This window comes from Haemaphysalis longicornis, unplaced genomic scaffold (genome assembly GCF_048455015.1).
Source record: "Haemaphysalis longicornis isolate Haplotype H1 unplaced genomic scaffold, Haemaphysalis longicornis Haplotype H1 scaffold_1, whole genome shotgun sequence".
In the NCBI taxonomy this organism is placed as follows: domain Eukaryota; kingdom Metazoa; phylum Arthropoda; class Arachnida; order Ixodida; family Ixodidae; genus Haemaphysalis; species Haemaphysalis longicornis.
In genome coordinates, this window is record NW_027526203.1 from 75689533 (window position 1) to 75708129 (window position 18597).

General features: G+C 48.6%; 1 protein-coding gene across 1 annotated transcript; it reads left to right on the forward strand.

The window, feature by feature from the left end:
• Nucleotides 1–345: 345 nt before the first annotated feature.
• On the forward strand, nt 346–18244 carry LOC144180232 (rac GTPase-activating protein 1-like). The gene is made up of 5 exons (XM_077708635.1): nt 346–379; nt 7018–7090; nt 14880–14952; nt 15087–15189; nt 18144–18244. Exons 1-5 carry the CDS (start codon nt 346–348, stop codon nt 18242–18244), a joined length of 384 nt encoding a protein of 127 aa, XP_077564761.1.
• The last annotated feature ends 353 nt before the right edge of the window (nt 18245–18597 follow it).

Here is an 18597-nt window from a genome sequence, read left to right on the forward strand (position 1 = left end):
GACAAGATATGTAGACACAGGCGCTAACTTGAAACTGTTTATTGAAACAGAACCACGCGTATTTATACATGACTTGCAAACAACAAAAATAACAAAATGAAGGTATAGTTGAACTAACAAGTGTAGGGGGGGGGGAGAGGGAGTGACAATCGCTGGTATGTACAAACAAGTGCTTCGTTGGTGAAAGCATTAAAAGATAATTGCGCAGGCCTGAAGTTAACAAGCCAAAGTGCGCAGCAATGTCATATACAGCATCCCCTTGAAGTGTGAACGGGTGTTTTTGGGCAAACAGGACGCTGCTTCAATGAACGTGCGAGAGAGCACCAGTTGGCAATCAGTAGCAACATGGGCGCGAACCTAGCAGACCACTGCAAGCATGGTGGGTGTGAGCTATTACTGGAAAAGATGAGCTTTCAAAACGAGCAAAAACCGAAATGGAAAGGGAGATAATCGAGGCGATGTTTATAGAATGAGCAGGCGCAATGTGCGTCAGCACGCCGTCACTATGATTAAGTGACAAAGAAATCTCCTTCATCAAAGACAGTGTGTAATAACATAGTAGAATGTGCAGTTGTCATTCTCCTGTTGCGGACCGTATTGCACCTGAAATACGGGCGCACACTTTGTTTTGTTATTTTCAGGCCTGCGCAATTATCTTACCGCTTTCAGAAATGTTGCACTTGCGCATACCAACGAAAATTATTGCGACGAGAAAGAGGCTATCCTCTTCTGAAAAAAAGAAACTTCCAGCGTGACACAACCATTCCACATTTGGAAAGGGCTGTTCTCCCATGTATTCTCTAGCGGAATATTCTCTAGAAGTATATTCGTTTATATCAAGCGATATGTTTTGACAAAGAGTGTATTCTTTGCTGTGCAATGTTGTCCACAAGCTACTAGCAAGAGACCTTCAGCCATAACCAGTCAGAGTAGACCATTTTTTTTAAGCATTTGCTCTTGTGCGGGGTGCACTCATTCACACAAGGAGAGCGCAACGCAAAATTTAACTGAGCTACACGCGTGGCCGCGGATTATTCGGAGCCGGTAGTGAATGTGGCAGTGCTTACACGCTCCCCATGCGCGGCAAGCATTACTTATGCGTATGCACTAGACACACGATACGCATGTAGTTTCGACGTGGTAGCAAATTCGGGTTGAATGCACGGTTTTGGGGGTACTGATACACATGCACAAACATTTATGCAATCATCAAAAGACCGCAACTCTTAAACATTCCCTGCACGTGCGGGGCGTGCTAGTGTGACTCTAGTTTCATCCATCACACCCTCAATCGGAACGCAGAGAGCCTTGCTTGTACCAGTGTAGTTTACTGAATGATCGCTTTGAAAAATGCGAGTCCCTGCAGTCTAGTGTAGACTGCTATCAGCCTCGGCTACAAGCTACCTAAAGTGCACCACCCCACTCTAGGTCCGAAACATGCAGCTAAGAAGTCAAATTTCGCTATTCCTTAAAAAGAACTATCTAGAAAAAAAGACGCTGTAACTGTTGTGAACTCAACCTGCAGCAACGTATTGGTCTTCATTTGGTCGACCGCGCGTATTGGCGATCGGTTACGAAAGAGAAACCGTTCAGCCAACGTAGCAGTATGATCCCGTTTCGCTCAACACAAAGCCCAAAAAACGGCACCAACACTGGGGCTCTTCGATTTACATACTCGAATTCACTGCGGATAGTCCGCGGGAGTCTGAGGATTCCCCGAAGCCATAAATACATAGGAAAATCGAATGCCGGACTGCTTCTCACGGAATATGCGGTGAATCCGGACTAAATAGAAGAGTTTTACTGTAGCTGTTCCCGCACGCAATATCCGCTGTCGAAGGGCGCTCTCAAAGATCTACGTAACCCTCAAAATCAGTCGCTGCCATAAAATATTAGGGCTAACCGGCAACGCAAACCTCTAACACGGATCGGAACAGCTCTGCCCTGTTAAATACAAAAGTCAAGTAGGCAAAGTTGACTCGTCACTTACCATAAATTACAGGAGCCATACATTCGGCGAAACGATAATCCATTGTCTTCATACCGACTAAAACAAAACCGGTCGACAAGAGTGTACAACTCCAGCAACTCGCCGGCCAGAGGAAAGTGAAGGAGATGGTGGAGATGGCGATCGTGTAGCTGGAATACTGAAGCTGGGGTTTCGGTTTTGCTCTACCTCTGTTTTTTGGTAACGTGGTTCATACAACCAGACGTGAACGGAACAAAATGCGTGGAAACAAATTCTCGCTTGAACATTGACACATAAAGCATTCTAAATAGAAACACATCAGGTGCCATATCCAGCAAAAACTGAGTTTGTTGTGCTATCCTGTCCATGAGCAAGTTGTGGAAATAAACCTCCGACATTACTTACGGAAATCACTTTTGGCTAAACAGTACCTTGAACACGCACATGCTAAGGTTATAGGAAAATATCACGCTGTCGGCGCAAAAAAGATAAATATAAAATTCAAAAACCTGACCTTGTGAGGATCCAACCGCTGACCTTTGCAACAAAAAAGGAGTGTATTACCACTGCACCACCACCGCCAACTGGAGTGCACCCCAACAAGCGACATTAATTTGTCTCACTCAAATTGAATCGTCTACAAATACACAAATATTGCAAGTTATGTTTACTTCTTCTTGCATGTAACCCATTATGGCTGTCATACCGCTTGATGTGCACGCATCGTTCTCCAAAACTAGGCCCACCTTAAGCCGTTCAGCTGGCTATCTCAACCAAAAAACATATCGCACATACCTGTTCCCCCCGACGAACGCTAACGTAGCTACGAATGAAATGGCATGCGCCTTGAGCCAAAATTGTGTTCTATAATATTGCTATGGTTGAATCGGTCTTAAGGCAGCTGATTACAAATAAGGAGGATCAGTGAAGCGCTAGGGCCGTACTCTGCCCCATACAATTTAAGCCACGCCACGGACAGTTTTGTCCGCGGGCCCAGCCCGCGTTAAATGAAAGCACACCTAAAATGAACACGGTGTGACCGTGTCGCAGCGAGAATAAGCTGCCCCCGTTTTCAACGTAAGAGCGATGTAGTTCGTCACAGAGCGGAATGGCGATGTAGTCTTTATTATTTGTCGAATAATCCAGCCCCTATTCGGGGTTGCAGCAAAATTTGGGCCGTGGATCGCTGCTCCGCCGACTGGTCAACATGCCGTTGAGCGGAAACTCGGCGTCCGAGAACAAATCATGTCCGCGTCCCAAAATCTACAACGGGTAATGAAAATAGGCGTCCTGATTTTCTAACCCGACCTCACATTTATTACGCCTCTAGAGGTCTGCGCTTGTGAACGGCATTACACAAAAAACAGGGTCATGTATGCGCTCAATTCTTTTGTGAGGAATTGGGAGGTTCGCAGGATGTGTCACATCAGGCGTTTTGAAACTGTGAGCGCAGAGGTGCAGCTGTAAAGGAGCGTTTCGTGACACCCCTCGTGTGCGGCATTGGGAGTGGTAATGAGGCGGGGTAATGCCGATTTCGGTTAAGGGTTTTCTGCTGCTGCTACGCAGTTGCTCGTGTTAAGAGCCGGCAGGGAGACGCACAAGGAGCTGTAAGTGCCGGCCCTCTCTCTCCCCTTCAACACGCCCCTCAATTAACGCCCCTGAAACGCAACGTGTGCTCCTGAATACAAACACAAAGCACACAAGCAGTTCGATGATCGGACGTTGGCATCATTATTAGGCAGTACAGTGAATGCACAAACAATAAAGTACCGTTGCTCTACCACTTTTGATTGTTCATCACAACTGCCAGCAGATCCATTCGTCTAAAAGCTGGGATGAAGCTAAACCCACAGGGCAGATGCCTCCCGCCCATGAGTCCACTTCTTCGAATGACGAGGAGCTCTGCCAAACAGGACTCGTCTACGGCATTGAGCTGGGCACCGCACAGAGCAGTCATCCAAGATGGCGGCCATGCTTGCCTCGCACCTGCGGGTTAATTGCACAGCACGGTTTAAATGATTTTGGTATTTATAACAGGAAAAACATCATCAGGTACGGTGTTATTGATATCCACTGCCATGCTAATGCAGCTCGAACGCAGAATTCCAGTTTTCCGTGTTTCCTGTCATCCCCTGTAGTTCTCACACAGTCCGACGGTAGTCTTCCTCTCACTCGGCTGACACCTCGGTTGGCTGCCCTCCTCATCATGAGGCATTTCGTGTACAGAATGTGTTTTAGGCGACTTTGTTCCCTCATTAATCAACTTGTTTCTTATCCCTCAGCGTTGCTCCCATCAAGCTTCTTTCCTGGGCTAAACCAGCTGATGTAGGTTTTTCTTAACAGGGTTTAGACAGGCACAAACTGTTCCCCGGTAAATTATGAATGAAAGTGTACATGGTTTGTACCGCAGTCATTCTACATTTTAGTGGCAAGGGTAGCTTACAATTCATTACTTCGAAATTCTTTCCTAATACCCTTCAGCCCGTAATAGTTCGCCGTGCGATTTTTGTCTCATGGCTGCAAACGGCCATGTAAGATTCTCTCCCATCAATACGTTTATAGAGATCTCCTAGGTATTGTAATGCATAAACTGAAAGAGGCTGACTCACTGATGGGTTTTAATTATTACTTTACAATAGCGTATAGTTGTTTTTAGATCTAGTTTTAATAATTCCTGAAATCATGGCAAATTTCCAATGAGAGAAAGGAAACGTATATATTCAGAATTGAGAAATAGTGTTACTCTTTCGCGTTTGGGTATTACAAGAAAGCTTATCTTCTTAAGAAATACAGTGCCCTTCCACTCTGTCAAGAAGAATGACCAGAGAAGCTGCAGTTCGGAATGTATACTTAGTGGCTACTTCTCATAATTTGATTTCGGATAGCTCAGTTAAAACTGTTACAGCCGTTTTCTGTAAAATACTCCCTCTGTAAATGGCCATGTATTGACATCAGGCAGTAATTACGTTGCGTTTACAATTTCACTGCGAGCTAACTGTGACAAGTCAATGAAACTCGGCGTAATGATAGATTCGTCCTGGAGGATAATTTTCGCATAGTTTGTTTCGGGATGCTTTCGATTACACCAGAGTTAAAGCCGTTTCCTGTAATCCTACTCTCTGCTCTGGGTTAATGGCCATGCTTGGCTGTGCAACACAATGTGGAAAAGCCAGCTTACAGATAGCATGCCCCTACACCGGTCTTTTGAAAGACCAGTTCACCTCTAAGCACAAATGCATATTACGGAAGACATATTTGAGGAGCAACATAAGCCGCCGTGTATCAAAATATGGAGCTCTAATGTGCATTTTGTTATTTTATATTTTTTCGATGCTTAGAACCAGGTGGCAGAGACATCTGCTCCTCAAAAATTCCACGAGAGATCGAACATGAGTATACACACGCGAATTTTGCGCTGGCGGTCAGATTTTTATGAGTTGTGCGCAACGCAGGAAATAGCCCGAAAGTAGAAGCCGATTTCCTCTAGCATCTGTACTTCGCAAGAAAAAAAAAAGAATCGCAAAGGTGGCGCGAATGACGCGCGGTTTCAGGCGGCCGCAGGTTTGTGCCAAAGTTGTTGCTTTGCGCAGGGCAAGGTGTAATTGTTCAGAGAAATATTTGTTTTAAGACAAAACTGACGCCAAAATGACACATTAAAAACGAACATTGCGTTCTGTCGTAAACAAAAAATTTAGAAAAAAGTCGTGTAACGGGATCAGCCGCTGGATTGTCGTTCACTTTGACGCACCCTATCACCGTATCTGTAGTAGTGACCAACTGGTAAGTGAAAAGTATACATTTTTGGCCACATATTTCTAAACATATCTGGAAATCTCGGTTGTCTAAAAAATATATATATCCATTTTTCTAAAAATGCGTAGCACACAAAATCCATAAAAACTCGCTCTCGATTTTCTTCAAATTTGGGGACCCCAGGCGGTGGCTCAGTGGCTCAAGCGATGTGCTGCTAAGCCAAAGGACAGGGCTTCAATTGCCGGCCGCGGCGGCCGCTGTTCTGATTCAAGATGGAGGCGTACTTCTTTACACGTTCCCCAATCGCAAAAGGGTTGCCATTGTCTTTTCTGCTTTTCAAGCTTTGCAAACACAGTGTTCGTTCCTCAGGTATGGGCATAATAGCCGCAATAAATCAAACAGGCCGTGTGGACGCCCATTCGTTTTGCTTATCTGCGCAGCTGCTGTGATTTCAGGCATGCAAAAGCTATTTTGAGTGACATGTTAGGATGGTTGAAAAAAATTCTCTTTGGATACTATACCAGCTAGCTTCACACTTAGCAATGTTTACAAGTAAACTCCGCTTAACGAACTTGATGGTACTCGGAGAATTTGTTTATATTATCCGCAATTGTTCCTAAGCAAACATGTTTTTGCATAGTACATATCAGAACAGAACAAAATCGTTGTGTTAACAACAAAACTTTCCATGACCCATTTCGCCTTTACAAATTGTTGCTATAAATGTTTGCTGCTTGTCTTTTGGGCTCACAGGCGTTTCACTCCTAACAACGCAAGCGTTTATTAAATACAAAGGTTACCTTGTAACTTTAGATTGCTTACATTTCCTGAATTTTTAATACGCACAATATATATATGGGTCTACGTGCGGAATGAGCGAGTGTCTGTCGCTCGGATTTTTTGCTTTAACCAGTATTCGTGAGCACGTCGTAGCAGGCTGAGAATGTTATCCCTTCTGCCATCACAATTCTGAGAATTACACGAACAAAAGAAGTCGCTAGAGCCATCGTTTCAACAAGCGGACCTGTCGGAACCCAGGCAATGTCATTGAAATGTGTTTACCAGCGACATTTTTATTTTTCAATGACTTCTCATTTCAAACTTCTATCTTTCGCCTAACATCAGTTTTATTGACATTTCTCAGAGGAGAATGAACGCGCAGAACCTCGAATGTCCTTGAACTCTCCCTGTGGCAGGTTCCCCTTCCCTGGAACCCCGTGTTTCAGACCCCCACGCCGGGAAGGGCCGCTCGCAGGGGCACCATCGCTGACTACGCCCTTTGCCCCCTCCCCCAGGGTGCCCTACCCTGATGGTGCGCTGTATACACGAGGTGCATTGCAGGGGCCTCTCCGTCGACGGACTGTACTGGTGAGTGGTGCTATGGCGATATTATTACCGCTGTTACTATAAGCCGCGCTCTGCAGACGTTGGTATCAAGGCCTTGCACTCAATATAAGTGGCACCTGCTGCCATTACCGTGGCTTGAGGGAGTTTGGTTGGTGCGAAAAAAAAACCTCAACTATTTTTTTACGGCGAAGCAGTATTTGTCTACCGTCAAACTGTCAACGTGGGGACCTATGATCTGGCCCCTTAACATGCGAAAGTAGGGGTACGCTGTAAGGTCAGGTCCTATCTCTAATGCTTTTCAATATAACACTTATAAATCTGCCAAAAGAGTTCGGACATCAAGCACGGCATTTACGCCGACGATCAATATCTGGGTAAGCAGAGGGTCACCAGGAACTATGCAGGACAGCCTCCGAACGGGTGTACACGGGGTGAATGACTACACCAAAGGGTGTAGTCTTACCTGCGGGCCAGAAAAATCCGAGCTTGTCATGGTGCAAAAACACCGCAGAGATACAACCGCAGACGTCCATATCACGTTGAACGGGACCAAGATCCATGCCGCCCCAACCATCAAAATACTCGGCATGATAAATCCGACAGATTGCAAAGCCACCCAACTACTAAAAAAACTGGACTCGTCTCCCGTCAAAATTGTCAGTATGCTCTGCCGCACTGCCAGCTAAAAACATGGCATTCATAATTTCTAGAATAATGTACGCCATCTTCTTGGCAACACAACGCTTGAAGATTGACACTATCACACGCAAGGCCTTGTTGCAACCGTGTCATCCCAGCGCTGACACCAGTTGATGCGACCGAGTGGGGGCAACCGATCCGAGCGCCTAGCCTCCGGCATACGTGTGGTAGCGGGGTGAAGCGAGCGGCCAGCCGCTGTTGCAGCCGTGAAGAAGTCCAGAAGCCGTAGGCTAACGTAACTGTTTACTTCATAGCGAGAGGTGAGCCGAAGCAAAAGAACAATGGCCCGACGGGCGAGGTAACAGTACAGGACTCGAGCAGAGTGACAGCATGGATTCGCTGCTCTAACAGGAATGGGTTATAGCGCTTGCGGGGCTTCTATTTATACCCAAAAGCGGTAACGGTAAAAACGCCAACAAGCGGCAACACGCCACGAACGTCACAGACACACACAACTCTCTTTCCAGAGTTCGTGAGCCGTCGGTAGCATTGGCGCACGTTGAGTCCGGGAGAGGGGAGAGAGGAGGACTCCGCTGCGATCGCGGGGCCTCTGTGTCCTTGAAGAGCGTTGAGACGAGCCTCGCCGGCAGCCGCCAAAGTTTTAAGATGCGCCGAAAGCGAAGCGTCTGACCCGGGATTGTTGAGACGTGAAAGTATGATTCACCGACACGATGGTGCCTGTTTTCAAAGGCGCACGCAGTGGCTTCGCCGCACAGCTGAGGAGTGATGCGGGAAAGTATGGCGGTGGGCCGATTCGTAACAGCCTACAAACAAGCTCTCGCATTTCGGACTAGCACTTCTACCGCTCGCCTGATGGTTTTGGGATTACATAACATCCTAGACGAACTCATGGAGGCGCACCTGAGCGACGAAGAAGCGCGACTAAGTGCTATGCCAACAAGACGCCAAGTACTCACGAACTTAGGGTACGTGTCTCCAACGGAAACATACTGCGGTGGACATACCCCGGAAACTAATATCGAAGCTAACAGTTCCCGCACTGCCAAGATATATGAGCCTCTAGCACCACGAAGGCAGGAGAACGGCGACTCCAGTACGACAGTCTTCACGGACGAGGTGGACTTACCGCGCAAACACCAAAACAGCGGTCGTCGCCACCCCCACTGCTCTCATTACAAATGTCACCCTTCGCAAGTCCACCATCCTCCAAGCAGAAGTGGCACTCGCACAGGCCATAACGCAGACCGAAGCCACGACCATCATTACGAACTCGCAAGCGGCGTGTCGAACGTACACGGGTGGAAGAAGTCCCAAGGTATCCGCATGAATTAAAAACCAAAACCTCCCCAAGAGAAGTCAAGATTACCTGGACACCTACCCGCATGTCTCTTCGCGGCAATCAAGAAGCGCACGCTCACTCCCGAGAACTTGCGCACCGGGCACCGCAAGAAGATGATGAGAGGACCAGTCACTCATCACATACATCACCCAACACTACATGCTTAAACGAGGCACCTTCCCGCCGCCGGCCGACCAGCTAACAAGAAGTCGCCCTTCGACGGCTTGGCACTAATACATTTCCACACCCCACGCGTCTACGCACCATCCGCCCCACAGTATACTACCCCCTGTGAAAGCACTGCGGTAGCCCAGCTACGGTCTACTGTATGCTTTGGACATGATAGTCAAGCCTAGACCTTGATATAATCTTCATTGCAACTCACGAGCAGTGGTAGAGTGAGCTTCCCACCTCAGACCTGAGTAAGAAGCTTTGGCTTGCTGAAAGGGCGAAGACGGCAGGCCGCACCAACAGAGTCCTGGACTGAGGACCATGCCTACGAATCCGCTCGACTTCACAGTTAATAAAGTTTTGCTCTTCTTCCTCCTCCTTCTCTAAGGATCCAAGCTTTGTTCTCGCTGCCAAACGAGGAGATACCTGTGTACCTCCCGCGTCATAAGCATCTTAATGTTTCTTTAACACACCAACCCGATCCCCGCTATCATTCAGGACACCGGAGAGATCGCATTGGGCCATTCCATTAACGTCCGCATTTAAACCTCACGCCATCACGATGAACATGTAATCCATCCATACGGGCATGAAACGTATAGCTGCGCGTGCACGCACCCTCTCCCCTCCCACTATTCTCCGGTAAAACCTGTGCATGATTAAACCGACAATCGGTCACGTGCGCGTGCTGAGGGGTGATAGGCGTGGTCGAAAATGTCCCTCTGAAAGCTCTTAGTCTAAACAGGTGATAATGGCTCACGCCAGCGTTCCAAGCGGGCATGTCCCTGTTTATCCGGGAGGGATTCGCCGCTACTCGACGAGCTGGAACTTCAGGGCGCAATGGCGGCAGCAGCTTTCCATCGTTTTCGCGCCCATTCGCACTTTTGTTCGGGGCGACGGTTCTTAAATTCCAGCTCTTCCTCCGAACAAACGGCATGCATCCGTCGAATAACGATTTATAACATGGAAGCCCCTGAGCTCTATTCTCGCGTGAAAACATGTGGCTGTACGTTTCCCTTTCCCTTCGTATGGATATTACTGTCTGTGTAACAAATAAACCCAGACCCGATCCCCTTCATTTGGATAGCCGACAAAGCGCATTGGGCAATTTCATTTCGACGTTTATATCTCCCACGAGCACAACCAGCATTTCATGGGTAGCAGCATGAAGCGTAGCTGTGCGTGCTCGCCCCCTCCTTCCACCCCCAACCCGTGCACGCATAAACCAGCCACCGGTTTTGGTGTATACTTAGGCGTATAAGACACCCGCGAAAACGTCGCTTGGAAGGCCTTCCAACCTGAAGAAGAGTTATAAGCCCACGCCAGCGCACCAACTGGACAAGGTGTTCTTCAACCGGGAGGGATTCGCAGCTACTGACTGGGCGAGGTAGAATGTGATCAGAAACAGCGGCTGTATGTTCAGCGGCGGCGGCAAGTTTCGGTCGTTTTAAGGCTCAACCCTTTGGCAGCCGCTGCATGGGTTTCGCGGGGTGGCGTCTGTCCGCGTAACCGAGTGAGCGAACCCAGCAGCGACGGCAGAAAGATAACTGAGGGGAGCGTTTGGCGAAGGATGAGGAGAAAGGCTTCACGCGGCTACGGCGTCATTTCTCTGCCTCCCTCTGGCACTTGCTTTATGCGTCGCTACCACGGTCGCTACCAAAGAGCGCCTTCAGCCTGACACTTTCCCCAGCAGCTGTTCCGAGCGCCGCTAATCCGAACAGCGTTATGTTGGCGCGGGAGGTTCAAGCACTATTTGCAACAATGCACTGGCGGGTGGTGCCGACGCGCTGCGAGATAACAGCAGAGCATAGCTCGTGCCACCGTGCGTTTGTTGACACGCGATCCAGCATATATGCCGTGACCGAGAAGACTGCACCTCGCGCTGCGCATAAATTTTGCGTTGGGGAGCATTTTGTACACCAATCCGCGTTACTGTTTATTTTTCGTAATCATCTGACAACGGCACTATCACTGTAAGCAGCCGACGGCGAAATTGCCAGGGAACCATTGGCAGATGTGAGGGGAAAAGTAGCAGTGAAATTGGTGTCAGCGGAGGCGAGGGGGAATTGCCGCACCGGCACAGAGTAAATGGGCTTTACCGGAATGAAAAAAATTGCGCCAATCCACCCTGCGAATTTGGTTGGAAAGCAAAGCTGTAAACGGCACCCACAACGATTACCCATGCGACGTACCTAAAATTCAGTTGCGTGGCTCTACAAATAGTGAAACCAGAGGGAAGTAAAATGCACTTAACCACACCCTTTATTACTTCAAAGAGATATTCGTGATAAGGTTAGATCAATGATAATGCATGAACGGTGGTTGATTGAGTTGTATTGGTGCGGCACATGAGTGGAAACATTTTTTTTATACAATTACGAGAAGCTCAAACGCGGTGTTAAACGACCACACTTCCCCACTCTGCCGCCGCGCACGGAGGCGCCGAGATCGGCGGACGATACGGCGGGGAAGGAGAAAAAGTAGGAGGAGGAGGAGCATAAAGTACTTCTATAAGGATTTTTGAACGGCCCAGAGTGCGGCCCAGGGGAGTGGCTCTTCACTGGAGCCCATATGCAGTCCGCGCCGCCTGTGCTCTGTCCACCAACTCAATCTGCGTAGGGAGACGGGCCGGACAGCAGCATCCCCCATTTCTCTTGTTGGGTAGTTGACGGAAAGAGCAGAGTGTGCTCAGGGCTAAGTCGCGCACCCCTATTATGTTGCGGAGTGTTCCTACGTCTTAGCAATATTTACATTCAGCGTCGTAGCGATTCGGGTGAATTAAGTGAAGACGCTTCGGGTGTGGGAAGGCGCCGGATTGTATGTGCCGTAGGGTACTTGGTGGGCGTATTCTTGGTGGGCGTATTCGTTGCCCTCCATGGAAGCGTGAGCGGGTGTCCAGATGAGCTGAATGGAACCGTTTAGGGAGTGGTTTTTAGCACACGGAGTGCACGTCGGGACACCCAACCCGACTGGTAATTCCGGTAGGCTTGTTGGGAATCAGTTACTACCTTCCGAACCCCTGGAGGAGTGAGAGCCAAGGCGATGGCTGCCTCTTCTGCTGCCATCATGTCTTGGGTCTCGAGTGAGCCACACGCAAGGAGGTTGGTTCTGGAGGTAACCACGATGATGGCGTCGTACTACTGCCCTCTTTGTTAGGAGGCGTGAGTGTAGATAACTGCACGATCCCTACAGAGGGTGGTGTTGAGCGCTTGAGCCCGTGCTTGTCAGCGACCCTCGTCATGTGAGGGGTTCATATTTCTAAGCAAACGGATCATCTTTAGTTCTTGTCGCCAAGAGTGTGGTAGTACATCAAGCGGAGTGACATTCTGTGCTACCCAGCCAATCTGGAGAATGATGCGGTGAAGGATGCGGAGCTACCCGCCGCGGTGGCTCAGTGGCTAAGGCGTTGCGCTGCTGAGCACGAGGTCGCGGGTTCGATTCCCGGCCGCGGCGGCCGCTTTTCTGATGGAGGCGAAAAGCAAAAACGCCCGTGTGTACGAGATTTCGCCGCACGATAAAGATCCCCAGGTGGTCAAAATTAATCCGGAGCCCTCCACTACGGCGCGCCTCATCGCCTGCGTTGCGTCGGCGCGTTAAACCCCACAAAAAAAAAAAAAAAAAGGATGCGGAGCTTCTCGTTAGGAAGGTGGCCCTGGATCAGCTCGTCCACCGTGTTGTGGAGCCCCGTGCAAGCAGCCTCTCTGTGGACGCACTCAGGGGATCAGTAATCGCCTGCTCAATCGCCTTTATAATCATTATATAAAGCATCTTTATGTCCTCCTTGCAGAGAAGAAGACAGGGGTTGATGTAAGTGATTCTCAAAAGGACAAAGCTTGAATTTATCGAAAGGTATCGGATTCCTTGAGGGCTCGCTTCTTGGTGGCAACTCACCTGATCATGTGTATGATTTGATTGATGCTGTGTTTGAGGCGCTGCAACGGTACGTCACTCTTGGTGTTGGCCTGAAGATTTAGGCCCAGGATCTGTATGCTGGGGCTTGGAGTGATGGCCTGGCCATCAGGAAGTGTCTGAACTTGTTCCTTGATGTGTCGTTTGGCGTCAGGGCGGTCGACAAGGAGCTGTGATTTTTTACGTGAACACTGGAGGCCACAGGCTTTAGCACATTGGCGTACTATTAGTGAGACGCCATGCGTTTGTTTGAGCTTCCTTGACATTTTGTAGCTCTTATCACACGCGCAAGGCGCGCACAGGGCCGTTAGACGTGCCGTGAACGGAGGGCACAGCGGCCCATGGCTCCGCGTGACGCTATCACGTGGCATTCAGCGAGAACGCATGGGGTAACCCCGTAGATGTGCTTGGTGAGTCCAGCACCTGTCTTCCCCGACTTCTTGTGGTCTCGTAGCTAAATCGGTAAGACAACGGGCTCTCGCTTTGTTACGCTATTAGTTCCAGGTTCGATTTCTGGCGGTGCCAGTTAATTCTTTTATTTATTCGCGGGAGTTTTCTGTTGACGCCAACGGTCGCGAAAGAACCTTTGGGGGGTAGAGGTAGAAAGCTTTGCTTTAAAATGTGGCAGGGGTGGGGGCAGACTAAGTACTGCTTCGCAGTAGAAACTTGATTGATTGTAGGGTTTAACGCGCCGACGCAACGCAGGCGATGAGGCGCGCCGTAGGGGAGGGCTCCGGATTAATTTTGACCACCTGGGGATCTTCATCGTGCGCCGAAATCTCGTACACACGGGCGTTTTTGCTTTTCGCCTCCATCAGAAAAGCGGCCGCCGCGGCCGGGAACCGAACCCGCGACCTCGTGCTCGGCAGCGCAATGCCTTAGCCACTGAGCCACCACGGCGGTGCAGTAGAAACTTCATTGTCAGGTTAGAGGTTCTGTAACTGCTGTTATGACGTCCAGGTGTTTGCAGTGCAAGAAAATGCGCACATCCGATATTTTTGCCATGAAGAAATTTTTTTGCCCGATTCTTCTGGCTTATATGTAGTGCACCCACTAACCAAACCATCTGTGTGAGCGAGTTGAAGCTCGCCTACTGATGTGTAAAGGCTGAATGTTAGCCCTGGCTGCCATTAATGTGTAGCTGTCATCGTATGATATTGTTAAAGGCAAACTTGGCGGCTCCCAATAAAAACGCCTCTTGGGTGCCTTGCACCCATAATTTCTTTGCACTGCCCGGCCACCTAAGGGGTTGTTTGTGTTCTTTGCAATGTCGTCTAAACCACTTCAGTGTCGACCTTGTGAATTCTTTTGCGCCTACTATATCTGTTTGTAAAGTGAATCCTCATTAAAACGAAAGCACTATAAAAAGAAAACCCTCCGCGGTGGCTCAGTGGCTAAGGCGTTCTGCTGGTGATCACGAGGATGCGGGTTCGATTCCCGGCGGCAGCGGCCACTGTTCTGGAGGCGAAAAGCAAAAAGGCCCGTTTGTACGAGATTGCGGCGCACGTTAAAGATTCCCACGTGGTCACCACTACGGCACGCCTCATCGCCTGCGTTGCGTTGGTGCGTGAAACCTTACAATCAATCAACCAACTATATTTGAGTTTTTTTCCCCTTTTAATGAAGTATTGCTACATCAAAGATGGCTTCCTGTTTTGGGGGCTTTGTTATAACCGTTTGTTATAACAGGCTAAGGGTGGCTAAGGCGTCGCCACTGCTTGGCTTTTCCAGGGTGCCTGCTGGAGAAAAGGAGGTGCAGGACTTGAGGGCGCAGTTCCAGCGAGGCAACGGTATCCCGAACTTGGTGAGTGGTGGCATGCATGCCTCATCATAACGTGGCTTATTCCTCAGCGTTTCCCTTGCCGGGATATCTGCTGTTTTATTGGTGGGTGAGTGACACTGCCTGAATTTCAGTGCACTTTGTACTTACATTCCCAGGTGGGCATCCACGTTGCGTGCAGTGTCCTCAAGGAATTCCTGAGTTCACTCACTGAGACGCTCATCACCAAGTCCCTCATGGACGTGTTCGCTAAGGCGACTGGTGAGTTGACTAGTACATGAGCAACTTTTTCGTACCACCGATTTTAAATACCCCAAAACACACGCGCAACCAAGATGAAGATTTAAAGTTTGCGCCTTTAAAAAAGAATGTAATGGTAAAATACAAGACCAACATTGTACATTTTTCGGCTTGAAATCATGCCATTGCAGCGCTAGGGTGTCTTATCAGGAGTGTGTTAATGGAGCTGCTTGAAAGCCGCCACGGTATCACGACTCAGGAGGCGATACAAGAACCAGGAGGGTTGAGTTGACCCAGTATCAAAAGTAAAAAAGGCGACCGCCTTAAAAGAACCTGCCTTGCGACGCACACGTCACCGGTGCGTCGCGGAAAGGCCCCGTTACTGCTAGGGAAGGAGGAAGCCAGTGCACGTTTGTAGGCTCCTCCTCGATCATAGGTCGTCAAAGTGCGGTGCATCCAGACCTGCGGCAACCCAACGGGAAGTGTTCACTTATCTGCTCCACTTCCTGGAGACGACCGGCCTCACGCAGCGGCTGTAGCACGGAGTGCAGTGATTGACTGGTGTGCCCGGATGACAGCGTTCTAGGACTGACAGCTCTCTTTATACCTTTCTCTCCCTCTCTCTCTCTTTCTACTTTATCCTATCACTCCCCCTCTACTTCCCTTCCCCTGCACTGGGTTGTATGCAGGTGAGCTCCCTGCCGAGCTCAAAATATCCCCAGTGAATTTCCTTTCATTTTCCCGTCGCAAACCACAACCCCCCCCCCCCCCCCCCCCCAGAGTTCTGCAGAGTTATAACTACAGAGGTCAACTCGGTGAACAGAGTACATTTTGCTTATGCTTTGGGCCATTCATTGTTTTCAACGAGACATAATTTCATGACCTGAGTTCGCTGAAACAAATAGCTGTCTTCGCGTTTCTATTTCTAATAGCGCTAGCAAATTCCAAACTGAATTGGGTGTTGTGTCGTTCACTTTGATATTTGAAGGTTTTGAATACTACCACACGCCTAGATGGTGGTGCTAATGCTCTTGCACGTTTTAGGAACATCTGCCATATGGAGGCTGTCCTAAGGACCTTGCGACGGGTTGGCATGAATTACCCTGACCCCTGAAGGGCCGAATTAATGGAGGGCCTGAATTTTCGCTACCCTCCCGACCGTGGGGTCGGTAGGGCAGCGGTTAAGTTTACGTGGGAGCTGCCAAGCGATAAAAATCAAGGGTTCCTTGTTCTGAGGCTGACATTTGAGAACACACGTGTGGTGGCAATAAAGGCCATGCGCCAATAAGCAGCAGATTTCCTTTCGTAGCTCTCACTCGAAGTTAATAAAAAAGGGGTGTGGCAATGACGCCCATCAAATGAACCCTAAACACGTCGTGCGCACACCTGTTGCAAGCTGCTTTCAGTTAGCATATTGGCTGGCTAAGGAATTCGCGATTCCCTTCTGCAGTTGTATCTGGTGTTTGCGAAGCACTGCGGCAAAAAATTAAACGAAACCAGAGGGAAGGTGACGTGGAAAAGAAAATATATAAAAAAATTCTGCATTGGCAAAGAATCTCTCATCAACTCAAAAAACGTGCACAAAAATACTATGGTAATGATGTTTTCAGCACGCCCTGCAAATTAGCCAAAGTTTGCCCTATGATAACGCAAACAAGCTGAATCTTGCTCCAAGGAGCACGATGAATTAAGCATAGAATGTACAATATGAATATTGTATAAGATTCCCATAGGTTTTGCAGATATTATACTGGCCAAACAGGCAGATGTATCACCGACAGAGCGCGCGAGCACTGTTGGGCAGTAAAGAACAATTCTGACGGCCACATGGCTGAGCACTGCAAAATGTGTACTCTGCAATGTAAAAACTCAACTCCGTTCTTGAAACCGGCCTCATTTTTTAAGTGGGCCAGAGATAAGCAAGGCAGAGGTTGTAGAGGCGCACTTCATTCATAGGGCGGGAAACAAGTTTCCCAGTGCACATTCTGTTGCTTTGTGCTTTGTTAGTAAGGACATCGAGTTCGTAGATGGACACGTGTTTGGTTGCACACGTTGTTGGTGTGACGCCTTGGTGATGTTTTAAACAGTATGTTTCGCCGAGAGTGTTCACAACTAAAGTTTAGTTGTGAGTTGTGAAGTTTCTGCCTCGACGTGTTTCTTCTGGACCCCGTTGTTTAGAGCCTTAAAGGAGCCATGAAGAGAAAATTCAACTTTGTTTAATTTGAAAGAACTAGGATTCAGTATCTCACTCAGCTCCATTAGAGCCACAAAAGATGTTTTTTAACGAAAAATAAGCAAGGAATATTTAAAAACATTCAAATTTTGCGCCTCAGTGACGTGTTATGAGCAAGAATGACGTCATAAGGGCCAACAATAAAACAATTTTAGGTGCGTTAACTGCACGTTAGCATCCAAGTGATGCGGTCAGATGGAACTAGAGGCCCAATTACAGACGTCCAGTCATGTGTCGTCGCGACAGGTCAGTTACGCGGCCGCCAATCACACAAACAAGGTTCCGTGACGTCATAGAAAAGTTGCGGGAAATTGGCTAGGGGGTCGCGACTGCTTCAAACGTTTTCTTTAATATCTCCGTCATTTGTTCGAAGATTGCAATGATATTGTTATTATTGTTATCGGGACTAAGCAGTCTTTCTAATAAACTTAACTTGTATTTTGTCTTCATGGCTCCTTTAATCTTCACTAGATGGAAGTGCTGTGCAATACCTAATGGTGGACATTGGGACGTTCAGTTTCTCTTGGGCCCTGCTTGTTACCTGCCAACAACAACTGCTCTCAAGAGCCTAATCGCTCTGTATCAGTTCCAATACTCATGTGTGAACATTAAGAACTTTGTTGGACTTAGAATTTGTTTCCTTATATAGTGGAATGTCATGACTGTGTCGGCGAAGATTGTTAGAGGAAAAATGTGGAATGGAAGGAAGGTGAGAATGGGAGGGGACTCTCTTGTGGAGCAGACCAGCTGAGCGGGGACCGGGCGTGCCGCCTGTGGCAGGCGGGGTTAAACCTCCCCCCGGCAAATCGGAACACCCTGGCCGCCCTGGTGCTGCACCTGTAGGTGGCCGCCAACCGCTCCGAGGCTAGGGTGCCCATCGAAAACCCGGTGCGGGTGTTTGCACCCACCGTGATGGGCTACTGCTCCACCCACGTGGCTTCGGTGGCCGATGTTCCCGGGGAGACCCTCATACAGGCACTGGTGAGATCGAAGGGGGAGATGGGGATAACGGAATGGCCACCTGCAATGAACAACTGGCAGCTCGGAGAGGCAGGGTCTTCAACAGAGAACAGCTATATTAAAGGAGTGCCAGGAAGACAAAATTCCAAGTTTGGTTCGTTCGAAAACACCGCTCCATCTCAATGACGATGGCACCCATTTTAACGCTGCGTTCAAAATATTTTGAATATTAAAGA